This window comes from Rhincodon typus, chromosome 30 (genome assembly GCF_021869965.1).
Source record: "Rhincodon typus isolate 14 chromosome 30, sRhiTyp1.1, whole genome shotgun sequence".
NCBI classification, from domain to species: domain Eukaryota; kingdom Metazoa; phylum Chordata; class Chondrichthyes; order Orectolobiformes; family Rhincodontidae; genus Rhincodon; species Rhincodon typus.
The window spans coordinates 35,540,333-35,560,370 of NC_063361.1; the positions used below are offsets into that span (position 1 = coordinate 35,540,333).

The following is a 20,038-nucleotide window of genomic DNA, read 5'->3' on the forward strand; positions in this document are numbered from 1 at the left end:
CTTTCTCTCCCTCTCTGTTGTTACTCACTGTCAATTTCACATTTTGTAAAGCAAACCATTCCCATTCCTTATTATAATCCAATGATTTTTTAAAATATTCAGTTTGGTCATGAATGTATTTGAGTCCTTTACAATTTTTTGATTTTAATTAATATTTAACATGGCTAATCATTCAGTACTGTGATAGTTAAGGCCTTTTTAAAATATTCCCCCTGTTCTCTGACTATAATACCCTGACAGCCAGTTGGAGATAAGCTGCTACACAGGATCAACTTTAGTGCACATTTTTCTCCTCTCTTTTTAAATTTTTCACAGAAGAAATGGCGAGCTGTTTTCCTTTGCATTGCTGGTGCCTGATAAGATCAATGTATGCCTAGGATCATAAGTACGCGTCAGCAAATTGCAGATGATCTTATCAGGGCTGGGTTGTGGTGTCGAATTTCAGATGAGATCACTTATTTTACATCACAAAGCACATCCCTAAAGCCTGCTCAGCATCAACTTCACGTTTCACAGACCTCTTTGTTCCTGGTCTGTGCAGCAGCAAAGCCTGAGAAGCACATTCCCTCTCTACATTCTGCAAGCAGCCACAATGGAGCCTGTTAGCTTCCATTATGCCTGTGCTATAAGTGCTGCCTGACGCCTACCTCAACACAACAAAAATTATTCCAGTGTAACAGCACTGCCTGTCAGGCATTTAAAACAAAAACGTGGATTATGGTTTCGAGTTTAGAGACTCTCTTTGTATAAACACACAATTGTACTCTCTGCTGTTTCTGTGCTGTTGCAGTGCTCATATGGAGAACCCGATCAAAATCAAAAGGACTGCCATCACCCTGGCTCAGAAAGTCCAGATCATCTTGAAGTTGAACGATCCCTCCTTCAAACAGAAGGAGATTGCCCGGGAGTATGGCCTGACCGCTTCAGCCATCTCCAAAATTGTCAAGAAGAAAGAGGAGATTCTGGAAGAATGGCTGCGTGGTGGGAACCTGGAACGCAAGCGTAAGCGTGAAGGGAAGAACCAGACCATTGACGACGCCCTGCTCAGCTGGTTCTGGACAGCCAGCAAGGAGAAAGGCCCGATTTCAGGGCCGGTGCTCATGGCCAAAGCCAAGGCCCTTGCTGAGGAAATGGGGATCGAGTTCAAACCCACCAACGGCTGGCTGTGCCGATGGAAGAACCGCAACAACCTGGCTTACAAACGCACGCCAAAGGATAAGCGTGAATACAGAGGGATGAGCGACCAGTGGACTGGTACGATATTTAATTTTGCTGATCATCTCCAATGTCTCTCAAAACTGTCACTATCCCACTCCCACAGCTTCACTGCCCTGCAAAACTGACTGGGCTTTCCTGCTGGTTCTCTGACCAGTGAACCAGACCACTGTTGGCCCTTCTCCTTTTCACATTCTTGTCCTGCTTGGAGTTTCCTCCTCCACCATTGTTAAGATTGTAAGGTTTCATCAAGTCCACGTCACCTTGCAGAAGGCTTATTTCCAGTTTCACATGCTCACTATGTTAAGGGCCAGAGATATGCCTCAGCATCAATCATTTTTTGCCCAATCTTATCTGCCTTTATGAAAGTATTCACTTTGCTGGACAGGATTTCATTGGTGTTGTTTTCTTTCCCAAACGCTCATTTGTCATGATCAGCGAGTGTAGGTGAGCATCAGCAAGCTATTCAACCATGTGGTGTTGCACAACCAAATCCAACACTGCCACTCACATACCTGTCACCAGGGGATTGCTAGATAATAATAATCAGTGGCATTCTTCTGCTGACCTTTCCCTTCCTCCCAGAAGTCAATTGTATTGTCTTATTAAATCAGTTAACTCAGCCCAAACTAGGGGTGAAATTCTGACCTTCACTGGCTCTGTATGGCTCACTTGCACAACCAGTTTCATTAGCAGCTGAGCGATTTTGAAGGATACATTTTTATCGGGAGGGAATGGGCAGAGGGCCTCTGTGCGTGGTACTTCACAAACAGCAAACTCCAACAATTTGCTGGGCAGAGCGATGTAATCATAATTGTGCAACAGTAATACTAGCTGAATGGTAATGATCACTTACATCTTTATCAGATTCATGACACTGGCATTGAAATGTTAAAGATGTGATCAGGTAAGAGTTTGGGCAAGATCAGGATAGGCAAGCAAAAGTGAAGGAGTGTTCCTGGATGGGTCACTCCGTTGTTCATTTGTCAGCTATAGCTCAAGGGGTAGCACTCATACTTCTACCTCAAAAGGTTGTGAGTTCAAGTCCCACTCCAGAGACTTGAGCTTAGGGTTTGAATCCAAAATCCAGGCTACTACTTGCATTGCCAGTGCTGGATGATCAGATGTGCAGCCTTTAGTTAAATCATGTCTCTACCCGCTTGTTAGGTTAGGAGTGGTAAGATGAATGACACTTGGTGTTTTATATGGTCAACAGAGTTTTATATGACTTCATGTTTCCAGAGGGTGCAAGCTGGGAGTCCAGCCAAGAGAGCACTTGAATGATCAAATCTGGAGGTAATGACCTCTGTTTTTGTGCTTTATGACTATACGACATGGGTGAGGATTCCTGCAGTAGACAAGCTAAAGGACGGGCCAAGATGGGTGACATTTTGGAAACTGTCAAAACTTTTCAGTTATATTCTGAGCAGTGTCATCACATTTCAAGAATTAACTCGTTTGCATATCATGGCCATTTCTTTCTTTATTGCAGTAAAATGAATGCTAATTTAGACGGAAACCAAAACCTAAACATTTGTGAAAAAAACAAATAACAAGGAAATGGGGATGGAGGCAAAGGAGTTAAAAACAGTTAAAAATCTGAGTCAAGTTGGCACTAAGCCATGTGGAGAGTTCTTTCTCTCCAATTTGAGGGATCATCAAATAATTACATAACTCTGGGTGTTCATGTAACCCTGGTTTATCTTATTCACTCTTGCACACTGTGTGCAACGTATTTGCCTCTCATTGATCTCTCTCCTGGTTCAGTATTACATTCTTGTGTCTGAATCAGGAGGTTGGGGATTCAAGTTCCAACCCAGAGACTGGAGCTCTTAATCCACACTGACATTCGCCAGCCCAGTCCTCAGAGCAGTGCATCATTTGAGCTGCATGTTTTCAGATGAGATGTTAAACAGGGGCCCTGAAAGTCCTCTTAAGACACCGTTTCAAAGAAGAGAATCCTGGGTTAACATTTATCGCTTAGCTCATATAGCTAAAACAGATTATCACACCATTACTTGTTGCTACTTGGAGGAGCTTACTGTGTGCAAATTGGCTGCAGTGTTTCGATATTGCAGCAGTGTCCGTGCTTTAAATGTACTTATTCGGCTGCAAAGTGCTTTGGGTGACCTTGAGCTCAGAAAAATTGCAACAGAGACTTACAAGGATATTGTTGGGATTAGAGGGTTTGAGCTGTAGGGAGAGGCTGAATAGGTTGCAGCTTTTTTCCCCTGGGGCACAGAGGCTGAAGGGTGACCTTATAGAGCTTTATGAAATCATGAGGGGCATGGATAGGGTGAATAGCCAAAGTCTTTTTCCTATGGTGAGGGAGTCCAAAACTAGAGGACATAGGTTTAAGGTGAAAAGGGAAAGATTTAAAGAGCACTTCAAGGGGCAACTTTTTCGCACAGGAAGTGATGCGTGTATGGAATGAGCTGTAAAAAGGAGTGGTGGAAGTGGGTACAAATACAACATTTAAAAGGCATCTGGATGGGTACATGAATAGGAAGGGTTTAGAGGAATATGGGCCAAATGCTGGCAAATGAGACTAGTCCAGTTTAGGATATCTGGTCAGCACTGATGAGTTCGCCTGAAGGGTCTGTTTCGTGCTGTATAGCTCTATGGCTCTATAAATGCAAGAAAGGAAATGATATCCCACCTTTTCTCTTGAAGGTGCTAACTATCAAATACAATTCAACAGCTGTCAGTCACCCTTTAAGTCAATCTTCACAAATGCTTTTTAATAACGTTGTCCAGATATGCTATTGCACAGATCCAGGGCAGGTGGGACTTGAACACGGATCTTCTGGTGCAGAGGTAGGGTCTCCACCACTGCTCCACAAGAGCCCTTCCCAATTGTTGTATGTGTACTTAGACAATGAATGACAACAGACACTTAATTACAACCAAACCAAATTCTTCATCTCCTGATTGCACACACAGTTTCAGTTTTGCAGATCTCTGCAGTCATCTAACTCTGACCCCTTGAACATATGGATTTGAACTGCTCGACCACTGTTGGCCATAGCTCAGTTGCTCACGGTCTTGAGCACTAGAATTCCCTCCCTTAACCTCTCCACCTCACTTTTCTGCCTCAAGACATTCTTTAAAAGTTACATTTTTGACAGAGATCTTTGTCATCTAACATAATATCTCCTTTCATTGCTTAGTGTCATATTCTGTTTTACAATTGGGACGTTTTATTACCTTAAAGGTGCCGTATAAATATAAGCTATTATTGTGACACGGAGGGACTGTCAAAAGACACCAATTGTGACTGTTTCTCCTCTGGATTAGAAAAGGTTACAATTAGAAGATTATCACAGTATTTGTTGGATAAAAACATTAAAGGTTACTGAACCAAAGAGAGTAGAAAGAATCAGGATATGCATCTGCTGTGATCTAGTTGAATGATGTGTTGGTCTTGTTGGGCTGAATAGCCTCCTCCTGTTTAATGTTCCACACTTGGTATTATCATCCTTTGGCCAACAACAGCTCTCATTCCCCAACACCCCACCCCACCCTCCCCAGTTCAGGGCAGAAATGGCCACAACATAATCATGGTGCAGTTAATTATTGGGAAATATCAGAATTTAATCAAATTTTCTGTCAAGATATCTACCAGAGTGGAAAACGGCTATAGGGCAGGAAGCCACCAAAAGTGAAAAAAAAAACAGGTGGAAATAAGTCAGTCGTAGAGGTCAAAATTTCTGAAGTCCCCCTGTGTTGGCAAAAATACATAAAAAATACAGACAAGGTACAACACGAAGGGATGCCATTCAGCTCCATCAATCTGTGTTACGTTTACCCTCCACACTTACAAACAGTCCCAATTACCCACTATGTACCTCTTCTTCACCCAATCTAATCTTGCAGGTTATCATAACTTGCCTCAACCACGCATTCTGCAACAGAATTCCACAAAGTGAACTGTTACAAATTTCTTACAGATAATTTTCCATCCATGGCACTTTGTTCTAAACCCTTTGACCATTGGGTCCAGTCAAAATCGTTCTCCCAATCCACTCCTTCATAATTGTAAACACTTCTAACACATCATTGCATAATCTGACTTGTTCCTAATGAAAAAATCTGAATTTATCAAGTTTTTCTTGGTATTTGTGCATCCTCATCCTGTGGATCTTTGCTGTACACTATAAAGCTTCAATCTCCTATAATAGCGTGGAGCTGAAAACCGCTAAGAGTGCTTTTAAAATATTAAAATAAATATTTTACAACATAGCAATAACAGTGCAGTTCGTGATTTCAACAAATACACCAAACACTGAAAACCGAACACTGAAAACTGAACTAAGTGTGATTGATTGTGATGTTTGACAGTTTTTGGTTTAAAAATCAGCATAAGTTTCACAATGTAGCTTGCCTTTAAATATTTTATGAAGTCACAAAATCAGCATCCTCACATCAAGGTGCACAAATGTCTCCAATGGTTTACATATTTTACCTCTTCAATGACTGTGATAGTGTAACCAAACCAACTTTAAAGAAAATTAAGTATGTTTACAAGATTTTAATTCATGACATTCCACATATGAAAGAAACAGCAATAACTTGGATTTATATAGTGCTTTTGACATATAGTCATCCATTCTGCCCTCCTGTGCATCCTTAATTTTGATTGCTCAGGCATTAGTAACTGTTCCTTGCTTCAGCTGCCTGGGTTCTGACCTCTGTAATTCTCTGCTGAAACCTTTTCACCTTCCTCACACTTTAAGACGCTCCTTAAAACTGATCTCTGTGACCAAAATCTTTGACCAAACATTTGGTCACTTGTCCTAATATGTAGTTTGTGTCATATTTTTATTTGATAATTGCTCCCATGAAGAGACTTTGAATATTAAAAGGAACAAGTTGGTTGTTTTGAGATAGAGTGGTGGGGAACGGGGATGAAAGCTGTGCCTGCAATAGATCTAGTGCAGTGCACATAGCACTCATAGCTTGTTCTAACTTCAAGCACACTAAACATGCCCAAAGCAATGCAGCATTTGTAAGGTTAATGATACAGACAATGTAGGCCAACAAACGAAGATCCTTGTACAGGATATCTATGTTAAAAATCACATCCTGTTGTTTTCTTTTAATTTGGCAGTCCCAGGGATGATGATTAAAAAACCCATATTCTTTACAGATACTATCAAGTCCTGTTTAAGGTCACACTGAACGTCAATGAAATGGAAGTTGAACATATCAGGAGATGAGGTGGAGGCACATCAAAGTTTAACCACAATGAGAATTCAATGTTAAATTGCTGCTTGTTGCATTACACCAATGATCTTATCATGATTCAAAAGTACCAGGAATTGAACCACTTTCCATCCCCTTTCATTGTAAAAGACCAGAATCTTTAATTGCATTTCTCTTGTACTGAGCAGGGCTTTGCTGTTCTTGATGTTGGGTAGCTGAGAATGCCTGAGCGATTAAAGATCAGTGATGTGATCAAGCCAGCACAAGAGCTTTATTCAATCCACTCCACTCAGACCACCCACTATCTCCTCTCCCTCCATATTATTTTTTAATCCCTGAAGGTTCTCATGTTTCAGGAATAATAAAATTGAATTACACATTCTTCTTTCCAATAAGAGAGTTGCATTGTAACTGTGATTTACTAAATTACATGAGTATCGGTGAAATAGTTGAAAATTAAAATTATTTACACAGGTTGAAGCAGGAGAGAAAAAAACAAGCTTAGCCCTGACAGTGCAACATGCTCCAAACAAGCAGAATTGTGGAATGAAACAGTATAGGAGGCAATTTGGTCCATCATGTCTGTGTCTGCTCTTCGAAAGAGCTATCATGAGTCTCAATTCACAGCTCTTCACCTATATTTATAACCCCAGCATCTACTCAATTCCCTTTTGAAAGTTACTACTGAATCTGCTTTGACAACAATTTACTGCTTAAAGGTGCATCTACACAGCACCCTTGTTCTTTGGTCAATCACCTTAAATTTGTGTTTTCTGGTTTCTGTCCCTTCAGCCTTTGGAAACAGTTTCTCCTTATTTACACATCAATCTGTATGCGAACTAAACACAGCTATCAAACCACTTAGCCTGCTCTGCTCCAAGGAGAAGATCTCAGCTTCCCCAATCTCTCCATGTGACTGAATTTCTGATCCACCTCTTCTGCACAATCTCTCGTCCCTTCCTGAAGGAAGTTGGCCACAATTGAATACAATGCTCCAGATCTCTGGGCATTAACAGTCAGTCAGCTGTGCTGAGTGTGCTTTCTGCCCACTACCTCCCTGTAAGATGATGAATCATGCCGAGATACAATTCCACAGTTAGGACTTGCCCTCTGACATCTCACCCAGGCAGCTATTCTACCTGACAGAATCTGGAAGCTATATGGGTGCTTTGACAAACTGTCTGACCATGTACTGCACAAAGCCAATAAGGCACAGGAGCAGAAATTAGGCCATTCAGCCCATCGAGTCTGCTCTGCCATTCAATCATGGCTGATAAGTTTCTCAACCCCATTCTCCTGCTTTCTCTCTGTAACCCTTGATAATCAGGAACCTACTTTTGTCTGAAACATATGAGTGACATGGCCTCCACAGCCTTCTGAGGCAGTGAGTTCCATAGATTCACCACTCTCTGGCTGAAGAAGTTTCTCCTTATCTCCGTTCTAAAAGGTCTTCCCTTTACTCTAAGGCTGTGCCCTCAGGTCCTAGTCTCTCCTACCAATGGAAACATCTTCCCAACATCCACTCTGTCCAGGCCATTCAGTATTCTGTAAGTTTCGATTAGATCCCTCCCCATCCTTCTGAACTCCATCGAGTATAGACCCAGAGTCCTCAAACGCTCCTCATATGTTAAGCTTTTCATTCTTGGGCCCATTCTCGTGAACCTCCTCTAAACCCGCTGCAGGGCCAGTACATCCTTCCTGAGATAACGGGGCCCAAAATTGTTCACAATACTCCAAATGTGGCCTGACCAGAGCCTTATAGGGCCTCAGAAGCACATCCCTGCTTTTATATTCAAGTCCTCTTAAAATAAATGCCAACATTGCATTTGCCTTCCTAACTACTACCTGCAAGTTTACCTTGACAGAATCCTGGACTAGAACTCCCAAGTCTCTTTGTACTTCAGATTTCTGAATTTTTTCCCCACTTAGAAAATACTCCATGCTTCTATTCTTCTTACCAAAGTGCATGATCTCACACTTTCCCACGTTGTACTCTATCTGCCACTTCTTTGCCCACTCTCCTAACCTAACCAAATCCTTCTCCAGCTTCCCCAGATCCTCAATACTACTCGTCCTTCTACCTATCTTTTTATCACCTGCAGACTTAGCCAGAATGCCCTCAGTTCCTTCTCTAGATCATTAGTGTATAAAGTGAAAAGTTGTGGTCCCGACACTGACTCTTGTGGAACACCACTTGTCACTGGCTGCCATCCTGAGAATCTTATAATCGGCCAAATTCTAGAGTTCTGCACTTTTAGTCAGGAGTCACTGAAGAGTGAGCAGGAATCCCAGCTGATATTTAAAACATTATTGTTCCCTTATTGAGGGCACTGAAGTCATCAATAGTAAATTAATTACTGTTTCATCAGTTCATTCAGCAGTGGATCACTTGCTTCAGAAGGTTGTAAGTTCAAAGTGCAACCACTATGAGAATTCAAAGTTAAATTGCTGCTTGTTGCATTATACCAATGATCTTACCACAATTCAAAGCTACCTGGAATTGAACCACTTTCCATCACCTTTCTTCGTAAAAGACTAGAATCTTTAATTGCATTTGACCCATGAGCACACAACCCAGGCAGACACTCCTGGTACAGTACTGAGGGAGTGCTGCAACATTGTCCCCAGTATCCAAGACAATATTTATCACTCAACCATCATCACAGCAAATACACTATTTAGTCATTATCACTTTGCTGTTTGTGGGATCTTGCTGTGTGCAAATTTGTTGCCACATTTTCTGTATTCCAACAGTGACTACAATTCTGAATTATTTTATTGGCTGTAAAATAGCTTGTGGTGATGTCTCAACAACGTGAAAAGTACTACTTAAATACAAAATTTTCATTCTTGGGGTACTCCCAGTGAACAGAGTTAGATCAGATTCAACTGGGAACTTTAAAAGAAGCTGCAGTGATACCAATTGAGAAAGTAGACTGAGGCCCTATGGGGTCAGAGCATTGTACCTAAAATTCACTACCCAGAAATCTCTGACATGATGCCTTTAACCCTGGTGTACCCAACCTAACTCTACCCTTCAAAAAGCTTGTGGGTTAACTGTTTCTGTCACGGAATCAATAAGAACATCCATTCGCTCCATCTCTGTTGAAGTCCAGGCTCCAAACCATCCCACTGGTCTTCTCAAACTCCGAGATACAATTCAAGTCATTCTCTACCACCTCACCGAAATGAGAAGTGAGAGCTCAAACAATAAATGTCAATTGGCAAAGCATTTGATCACAGGCAGCATCGCAGCCAAGATAGGCGAGATGGTGAGACTGGGGGCGTGAAGCCCCGCTCAAAGTAATCACACAGGTACACTGAACAGTAAAAATAAGCTGGGCAGGGAAAAAAACATTTCTTTGCTTCTGTTCCTAACATCGTTTGCTGTTACAGTTTGATTTATTCTTCACTTTATAAAGGATGCCCTTAAAATATAAAGCAATGTGAATGATTGCAAATAGAAGGAGAATGAGCTATGCAGAAAGATTAAGAAAAAGCTCAGTCACCACAGTCAAAAGAGAGGACGGTAAAGGGAAATGTGGTTGAAATATATAAAGCATTAAATGGCTTAGATAACACAAAGCCTAAATACCACTTTATAATACAGCAGGATGATAGAAGCAAAGGTCAAATTTGAAACTGGGGAAAATAAATTTAAATTGAACTGCAGTAGGAACTACATCATACAGGGTCTGATAAATGGCTAGAATAATCAGCTAGGCCATGCAGTAAAGGCAGGGAACAAATTAGAGTTGAATGTTAACGGCAAAAGCAGAAATTGCTGGTAAAACTCAGCAACTCTGACAGCATCTGTGGAGAGAATTAACTTTTGGATTCAGTGACCCTTCCTCAGATGCTGCCAGACCTGCTGAGCTTTTCCAGCAATTTCTGTTTCTGTTTCTGATTTACAGCATCACAGTTCTTTTGGTTTAAATATTAAGGAGGTGAGGTAGAGGGATGAATACTATTTTAGGCTTGAGCTATACTTTATACAATATTTTAGGTTGGAGGACCTAGTCTATTGCATCTGGTGCTCTCGATGTGGTGTTCTCTATGTCGGTGAGACCAAATATAGACTAGGTGACCATTTCACCAAGCATCTTCGCCTGGCCCATAATGGCCAGCCTAACGTCCCGGTCACTGCCCATTTCAATTCACCCCCACCCATCACTCCCCTTGGACGTGTCCGTCCTCAGCCTCAGTGTTCCAGAGACTCAGAATGCAAATTTGAAGAACAACACCTTATCTTCTACTGGGGCACCCTACAGCCCGGAGGACTCAACACTGAGTTCTCCAATTTCAAATAACCTTCCCATCCATCCCCGGCTCCCCTTCCAGTCCCACCTCCTCCCTTCCATTCCACCTTCTGACCCTCCCTTCCAGCCACCAACCGGATTCATCCCTCCCATCGACCAACCAGGTCATACTTAGCACCAATGTCCACCTATCACCACCATTCCACCTCTCGCCCCCACTTTATCTGCAGCTGCCCCTACCCCAAATCCAGTCCTGAAGAAGGGTAATATCCAAAACATTGACTGCTTCTTTCCTCCAGATGCTGTCTGGCTTGCTGTGTTCTTCCAGCCTCCTGTTAGTCTCCCTTGGATTCTAGCATTTTCAGTTTTTTTTGCCTCTAACCAATATATCTGAACAGGTTGATTAGAAAATACCTAGAACACTGTTTTTAAAAGTGGTTCTTCTGATAAAATTTCCCCCTTAGTGTTTTGGACTAGTCACCTGACGTGACTGTTTAGCTGTCATCAATGTCTTTTGTCACTTTCAACTTCCAATGTTTCTTTGGCCAACCTCCCAAGATGCATCCTCTGAGCTTCTGATGTTTCTATTTCTAATTCACACCAACTTATGGTCACTAAACTTCCCCTTCTCACTAATCAACACTGGCGCACAATCTGACAGTCTTGTTTTAAAAATTCCCATCATTATTTTCAAATCCCTCCATGTCCTCACCCCTCATTATCTCAGTAATCTCCTAGCCAAGAACTTTCTGAAATCTTTGAGCTCCTCCTAAGTTGCATTCTTGCAGGTCTTGATTTTCCTTGCTCCACCATAGGCATTATGCCATCACCTGTCCCAGTCCTAACCTCTGGAATTCTCTCCCTAAACCTCGTCATCTATCCATCTACTCCTTTAAAGACACTCCCCAAAATTCACCTCTTTAACCAAGCTTTTGATCGTGTCCAATAGCTCCATGTAGACTCAGTGTCAAATTATGGGCCTTGCATCGTTTTACTACTTTACTGGTGCTACATAAATGCAAGTTGATGTTGTAGTGAGCAAGGCAATTTACAACCAATTTGGAGATTGCCATTTTCTACATGAGTAATTGTTCCACAACACAATTGGCAACATAACAAGTAAACTGCATTTAAAAAATAAACTATCCAGCCTGAAATTAGCCTGCACAAACAGACCAGAGTTTCAACCAGGGCCACTATTGTAAAGCTCAGCAGTATAGTTTTGTGATTTTTGTTAGTTGAACTAAGTGCGGGGGAGGCTAACATATGATATTTTCAATTGCTGAAAATTATACAAGATTATTCCTTGCCCACTTATCTCTCATTAGGTTCTGCTGGTATTCTTTACATGCAAATTTGTAAACTTCCCCACAGTTTAACTGAAAACACACTCATCAGATGGTTCATGCTCCAGCCCCGGTTTCCGTTGAATTAGCTACTCTGCACAGAAAAAATAACTACTGCTCACCTCTGAAGGTGGAGATCAGAAATATCAGCCAGAGTTCCTGACCATTAGCCACTTTCCACTGTTGAACACTTTGTTTGGCATGGGGAGAATCAGATTCAGTTCTGATGGCCTCTGTAGTCAAATATCCAGCAAGGCCACACTCACTTGAAACAGAGGCAGGCCCTTCATGTTTGTGCTGGCTCTTTGTTACAGCAATCCAAAACTAAACCCATTGCCCCACTCTCTTGCCATAACACTGTATCTTCCCTTCTCCAAACATTCATCCAATTTCCCTTACAAGTTCCAGTGACCTCTGCCTCAATACTCCCTACAGGAAAGAATCCTACGTTCCAGCAAACAAATGCAGTTAAAGATTTACAAAAAATATAGAAGATACCAGTTGAGTGAGTTATCAACACACAAGGAGCTGTTATTCAGCAAATGTCACCACCATCAACAGATTGGAACAAGGGCACACACAAACATTAGGGGTTACGATAGTGTAGTGGTAATGTCACTAGGCTAATGTTCTGGGGACCTGGGCTTGAATTCCACCATGGCAGATGGTAAAATTTGAGTTTAATAAAGTCTAGAAATTAAAAAAATGCTAGCCTAATACAAATAAGGAATAAGACTGCCTTACTAAGCCCTTTGAGCCTGCTCCACCATTCAATGAGATCATGGCTGATCTGAATTTTAACCTCAACAGTACATTCCTGCACATCCCCAGTAATCTAATGGCGACCATGTAACCACTGCAGAGCATTTGTAAAAACCCATCTGGTTCACTAATGCCTTTTAGGAAAGGAAATATGGCTGGTGAGGCCTACATATGACTCTGGAACCACAGCAATGTGATTAACTTTTAACAGTCCTCTGGGCAATTAGAGATAGCCAATAAATGATGGCCTAGCTGGCAATGCTCACATCCCATCAACAAATAAAAAAAGTAAGGTTTATATGTATTGGCCATTTCAGGATTCTCTGCCTTTGCACCTCAATCTCTGTATCTGCAAGATGGGCAGCTGGTCCCAGATTACTACAGAGAGGGAACAGCAACACAGCCGCTGGATGATGCAGGGGAAGATTCCCATGACCAGTCTGCAGAGGGGGCTGAACGAGAGGAACAAGATCCACAGTTTTATGCAGGTGAGTCTTATTGTTCCTAAACAAGGGCGGGTGAATTATTTAAATCTGCAACCACTCCAAACCAAAATAACAACTTTTTTTGAAAAGTTGTTTCAATTTAAAATTGTTCATTTAGTGGCTGTCAGAAATGTGATTCTTTTAATAAGTCTGCATTTAATTGCAGTAACAGAGAGTTTGCAAGAAAGGATAATTTTGCTAAATACACAACCATAAATGGGTATGTGGTGAACACTCAACTTGGAACTGGCCTAAACTCAATCTCAATATTGTCTTATGGAGTTTTACAGTTCAAGAAGTTCCAAATGCAATCTTCAGCTACTGCTAGGATATGTGATGTAAGTACTTCAACAACTCTTAATGATCCCTGTTGAATGTGGAAGAAGTTTGACTATGGTGTCCACTGCCACAGTAAGTGCCTCAGCTCACAAAGGGGTGGCTACTTGGTGATGTGCTGCTGCTGTAGCTTGCGGGTGCTGCTGGACATCAAGTTGATCTAGGGCAAACACAGCTGTAGTAAGTGTTTAAGATAACAGTGTGGAGCTGGAGGAACACAGCAGGCCAGGCAGCATCAGGAGGAGCAGGAAAGCTGATGTTTCGGGTCAGGACCCTTCTTCAGAAATTCAGCTTTCTGAAGAAGGGTCCCAACCTGAAACGTCAGCTTTTCCTTCTCCTCTGATGCTGCCTGGCCTGCTGTGTTCCTCCAGCTCCACACTGTGTTATCTCTGACTCCAGCATCAGCAGTTCTTAGTATCTCTGTAGTAAGCGTTTGCTGTTCAAGGGCCCTCAGATCAGATTTAAGAAGCTAGTGTCCGAGCTATAGACATTGCATCGCATCAAGGAGTTACCTAGATACTTTCATCCAGGAAATGGACACACCCCACAAACTAGGTATTTTAGGATTTGAGTTTTGTCTATGATCAGGGACAGGAGGGTGTAACTATAGGTGAGGCAGATATGTGGTAGTTTTTGATGAGCCTCGGTCCCTGCAATTGTCCAATAGTTACAAGATTCTCGCAAGCTGCGTGCACAAAAGTGGGGACTGCAGAGATGTGAGTAGGTTGGGTCTCTACTCATTGGAATTTAGAAGAATGAGAGGAGATTTTATTGAAACATATTAGATTTTTGGGACTTGCACAGGTGTTGTTTCCTCTTGTGAGAGAGTCTAAGATCAGAGGGCATAGTCTCAGAGAAAGGGGTGGCCCATTTAAGACTGAGATGAGGACTTTTTTCTCTCATGCGGTAGTTAACTGTACAATTCTTTACTGCAGAGGGCTGTCAAGGAAGGGTTGTTAAGTACATCGACAGTTTAGATGGACAGATTTTCATCAATAAGAGAATCAATGGGCAATGGCAGGAAAGTGAAGTTGAGGAGTGTCAGATCAGCTCTCAGCTCCTTCAATGGCACAGCAGACTCAATGGGCTGAATGGCCTACTTTTGTTCATAGGTTTTATGGTGGCCAGAGCAAGATCTTTTCAATCCTATACTGCAAATGTCAATCTGCAGATATAATGTTTTGAAACACAGTAGAAACAGAAGACTCTTCAGCTCCTCAAGACTGGTTCCTGAAACTAGGGCAGGGATGTTTGAGGCCAAGCCTGGTTTAGCTAACGCTACCCATATAAAGTGTTGGTTGAATACATACATTAGTCTGTGATAGACACAACTAAAGCAGAAGAAGAAGCTGACTGTTGCAGCCAGCTGTTGCTCTGTTTAAAACTAGGTAAATGGGAATGGCAAGTTATGTAGATAGTTCGATGGAAGCTAGCTTGAGTGCAGCATAAATGCCAGCACAAACCTCTTGGGCCAAATGGCCTATTCAGGTGATGTATATTTTTATGTGCCTCCAAGGAAACAATATCTTTCCTTAAATGAGGTGACCAAAACCGCCCACATCATATGTGATCCTACCAGCACCTTGTATAATTGCAGTAAGACTTCCCTAATCTTACACTCTAGAAACAAGGGCCGGCATTCCATTAGCATTCCTGATTACCTGCTGCACATGTGCTAGCTTTCTGTGTTTCATGCACAATTCCCCCCAAATCCCTCTGTGTTTCAGCTTTTTGCAATTTTCCTCCATTTAAATAATACCATATTCTTTTGTTCTCCATTCCAGAATGGACTACTTCACATTTTCCCACATATAGTCCATAGCTAACCTTTTGCCCACTTACTTAACCTATCAAAATCTCTCTGCAAATTGTTTCCCTCTTACAACTCAGCTTTCCAACTATTCTAGTGTTGTCTGCAAGTATGTCTGCAGTACATTCGCTTCCTTCTTCTAAGTCATTAATATGCTGTAAACAGTTGTTGTCCTGGCACTAATGCCTGTGGAATCCCACTGGTCACATGTCTGCAGTCACCAGACCAGGTAAGGATGAGTAAAAGACATTTACGAACCAGATGGGTTTTTACGACAATTGACAGTGGTCACCATTAGGTTAGCCTTTTTTTTAATTCCAGATTTTTGCTGAATTCAAATTTCACCATCTGTCCTTGGTGGAATTCAACCCATGTCTGGGGTTCTGGATTATTAGTCCAGTGGCATTGTCACTATACCACTACCTCTGTCAAGGGGAAAGAAATTTATATTTTCATGGTCTTTTATGTGAAGCAGTATTTTCTGACATCATTCCTGAAAGGCCATGAAATTTTTTGATGATGCCCTGATCATCTTGGGCTAACAGGAAATAGTTAATCACCATTTACTCCTTGCTATATTTGGCTGTGGTTTGAACAGTGATCTACCCTTGGTAGATTGAATCTTCCTGCTTCTTACGATACAGCCATTGACAGACCCTTCCTTGTTCCAGGAGCAGCTGCTTTTTCACCAGCACCCAGTGGTCAGCATGGACAATGGCATACAATGGGACCTGGATCGACTGACAGCTCTTCTGATGAGATGCCAACAGCACAAGCTCTGATACAGCAGGGTGCAGATACTAAGCATAAACCCAAGAGAATCAAGCAAGAGGAACTGTCCACACAATCAAGCCACAACTGTCAGTTTTACGCAGGTGTGTGCCAAGAAGGAAAGATTACTGAAACTAACCAGAGAAAGGACTGAGTTCTCAATGTTTCCTTTGCTAATAATGAAGAAACTGGATGAAATTTGTGCGACAGAACCAGGTCATTCAGCCCAACAGATCTGAAAGTGTTCACACTCTATGAAAGGCTTCATTAAATCCTACCAGCCCTTCAACTATTGTTTCCTCCCTCATCTTCTTAACTAACTTCCCCTGAAATGCATCTATATTATTCACTGCAACCAGTCCCTCAGGTAGCAAGTTCTACATTCTCATCTCTCTCTGGGAAAAGATTTTCTTTCTAAATGCCCTCTATTTATTTGTGACTTTTTTTCATCTCTATGGCCTCTACTTCTGGTCTACTAATCATGTAGATTATATGTACCCTGTCAAAATCTTACAGATCTTTCTCAGGTTACCCCTCAAAGAGCCCAAGCCTGTTCAATTTTTCCTAATAGTTATAAGCTTTCAGATCTGCTATTATCCTCATAAATCTTTTCTGCACCTTCTCCAATACATCTATATCCTTTATATACCATGAGACCAGATCTGTGCGCAATGCTCCAAAAGTTATCTCATAAACGTGAATCAACTGAATGGCTCATGTACAGAGCTTCTGGCTTGGCTCAACAATGTCATGCAGTGAATGAGTGCATCGTACAGTCCAGCAGTCCTAGATTCAATCCTGGGTTGTGCTGGGTGAGCTGATCTCAGCCAGAGAAATGATGGGTGGGAGTGTTACATTTGAGTTGAAGAGGAGATCAGTATATTTGATACACATCACTGTACAAAAAAACTGTCTGGAATACATTCTAGAATTCATATTTACTATACTTGTCATTCTATTTCTCCCAGTTTATGTGAAAATTGAAATCTCACTATGAAACCACATGGTTTTTGCTATATACTTCCCTAAGCTTCACGACATCAGTAGTGTAAGGAGATCTGTAGACAGTTACTGTAGTATCCATTGTCTGGTCATCTATCCTGAAAACCATTCTTTCCACTGCTCTAAAGGTGTCACTTCTTGACACTGTCGCTCCACATCGTTTTTCAGTTTCCCTGACCCTTCTAAAGATCTTTTGCCTGGAATACTTACCTCACAATCAATCCCAGCATGTAGCCATGTCTCTGTATCAAATCTGATGGTATTCAAAACTAGCTGCAGCTCAATATCAAAAGTCAATGCTCAAGCGTTTTAGAAAGTCTCTATTCACCTACAGCCTCACACCTGACAAAATAATCTCCACAGATTGCGTCTGTAAGATTTTGTGAACAATTTCTTTTTATTATTAATCTTCCCTTCTGGCGACCTGAGGTGGTTCTGGATTCTGGAGCACATCATCCAGGACGTCATTTTATTTTAATGTCCATTGAGACTCATGTAGGAAATGTTGTGTGTGAGCTACCTGTATCCAACAACAGATATCATCTTCAGAAGAGACAGTAAACAGCTGGGGTGGAAAGGGTTTCCATGTCACAGTGAGAGAACGAGTATGCTCTGAGTAAATGAAAATGAGTAAACGAAAATGAGTAAACGTGTATGAAAGCGTGTGTGTAAGAATGAGAATGAGAGAGAAGGTGTGAAAGTGAGGATTTATGTGTGACAGAAGTGGGGAGGGAGTGCACATGCAGCAGTCAACTTAAACCATGATTGAATAGTTAATCTTTAGTTGTGGCTCCACACTGACTCCGAACATAAACCAACAACAAGCAAAATGGCAAAGCACCTACCAACATCCACATTCAGCAACAGTAAATTGAAACTCGCTCCATTGTCTTCACTATTTTGTGATTTACTCGATTTTTGCAGTAAAAGGCAAGGTTGAAGAATACCAACAGACAGTAAACAAGTCTAATTCACTTCTAATTCTAATAATAAACTGCACCTCATTGGCGGCACTCGTTCTATCCCCTGTAAATGCAGTGAACATATTTTACGGAATGTCAATGACACAGTGTCTCTTACTCAGCCACTCTATCACCATACATTGTGCAAGACACAGAGATAAATTTCCCAGCTAGGCTGTATGATCAGTACACAAAATGGAGAAAAATAGGCACCCAGAAGTGTTTACAAGGCATTAATCTAATCGGGGCTGGGGGGTATCGAATGACACCTTGAAACAGCGGAGCAAATCAAGACCAGTTTATAACAGTCATCGAATTCTCGGATTAGATTAGGCAGCTTGTAATCATTTGCTGAAATCGGCAAGTATTTGCGAATGTAGTTTCAACTGTATTGGGTGGGGGGTGGGAAATTGATTCAGTTCTAAGTCCGTTTCTGTGCCAGCAAATACTACCAGTGTCCTTTGTGTTAGTGCAACATAACATCTGCAACAAATGATTAATGATTGTGGTGTTATCACTGCAAATTTAATCAAGAAATAATGCAACAATTTTTCACCCACATCTCCCTCCCCCCCCACCATTTAAATGGGCAGTTAAAGCAGTTAGTGGATGAGCCACACAGAACAGAACAGTTTTGTATTCAAACCCTGGCCTACACAATATTAATCAATCATTAGCTATAGTCCTGCCCCATGGAACTTATTTCCTCCTACCTTGACTCAATTTTTTCTTCCTTTGTCCAGTCCTTTCCCACTTGCATCTGCAATTCTTCTGACACTTACGTCGGTTTCATACTTTCCAGTTGGCTGACACCAGCCGCCTCCTCTTCAACTCAGACGTGCAGTCTATCTACACGTCCATCCTCCATCACTCCCCACCCCGTCTTAGGGGTCTCCACTTTTTCCACAAGAGAATCCCTGAACTGACCCCATCCTCCACCACCACCACCTTCCTCCCCGGCCAAGCTTGCCCTCACTTTGAACAACTTCTCCTGTAACTGCTCTCACTTTCTTCACGTCAAAGGTGTGGCCATGGGTACCCACATAGGCCCTGGTTAGGCCTGTCTCTTGGTGGGATACTTGGAACATTCCTTGTTCCAATCCTGCTCAGATCCCTTCGTATAATTCCTTCTCAAGGATATCGATGACATTGCTGCTGCTTCCCTCTCTCTGGAACTGGAAAACTTTATCGAGTTTGCTTCCAATTTCCATCCTGCTTTTATTTTCTTCTGATTCACCTGTGATTCCTCCCTTCCCTTCCTTGACATCTCTTTCCATTTCTGGGGACAGCCTGGCCACCAATATGCATTACGAACCCACAAACTCTGATTGTCCCCTTGACTATACATCCTTACATCCTTGCATCCTGCATCCTATAAGGTCTCCATTCCAGTCTCCCAGTTTCTCCCTCTCCATTGCATCTGACAATGCCACCTTCTGCAAATGGGCCTCAAAATTGTCTGCCTTTTTCCTCAACTGAGGAACTTTGTGGAATACCTACACTCTGTCTGTAAAAATGACCCTGAGCTTCAAGTTGACTGCCACTTCAACACACTGCTCCCATGCCAACATTTCTGTCCCAGACTTGCTGCAGTGCTCCAGCGAAGCTGAACATAAGCTGGAAGAACATTTTCCGCCAATAACTGATAGCCTTCAGGGATCAACATTGAGTTTAACAATTTCAGAATGTAAACACCTTCCTCCAAGTTTGTTACCCACCGCCACACCTCTAGGTCCTGTTTTGCATGAGTTGTTCCCAGCATAGCCAACCATTTTCAACCATTCACACTTCTTATTAGCACTCTACCCAGCATTTACTCCCTCACAGCATCCCTTTGTTTGCCTCCCCTTTCTATTCTCTCCTTCTTGCCACAGTCTCCATCTAT

The 20,038-nt window shown here is 41.9% G+C and overlaps 2 protein-coding genes across 6 annotated transcripts in view; one reads left to right on the top strand and one right to left on the bottom strand.

The window, feature by feature from the left end:
• The window catches only part of LOC109913227 (sorting nexin-11-like), a 114,193-nt gene that overhangs the window by 32,621 nt on the left and 61,534 nt on the right, over positions 1-20,038 (bottom strand). The gene's annotated exons all lie outside the window — the stretch shown is intronic.
• LOC109913225 (tigger transposable element-derived protein 2) lies at positions 534-16,525 on the top strand. The gene is made up of 3 exons (XM_020512706.2): positions 534-1,254; positions 13,105-13,275; positions 16,090-16,525. Exons 1-3 carry the CDS (start codon positions 798-800, stop codon positions 16,341-16,343), a joined length of 882 nt encoding a protein of 293 aa, XP_020368295.1. The 5' UTR covers positions 534-797; the 3' UTR covers positions 16,344-16,525.

Coding starts and splice junctions, on each gene's coding strand:
- LOC109913225 (XM_020512706.2), top strand. CDS start 798: ATGGAGAACCCGATCAAAATCAAAAGGACTGCCATCACCCTGGCTCAG. Junction 1,255..13,104: donor GATGAGCGACCAGTGGACTG/GTACGATATTTA, acceptor TGGCCATTTCAG/GATTCTCTGCCTTTGCACCT. Junction 13,276..16,089: donor AGATCCACAGTTTTATGCAG/GTGAGTCTTATT, acceptor TCCTTGTTCCAG/GAGCAGCTGCTTTTTCACCA.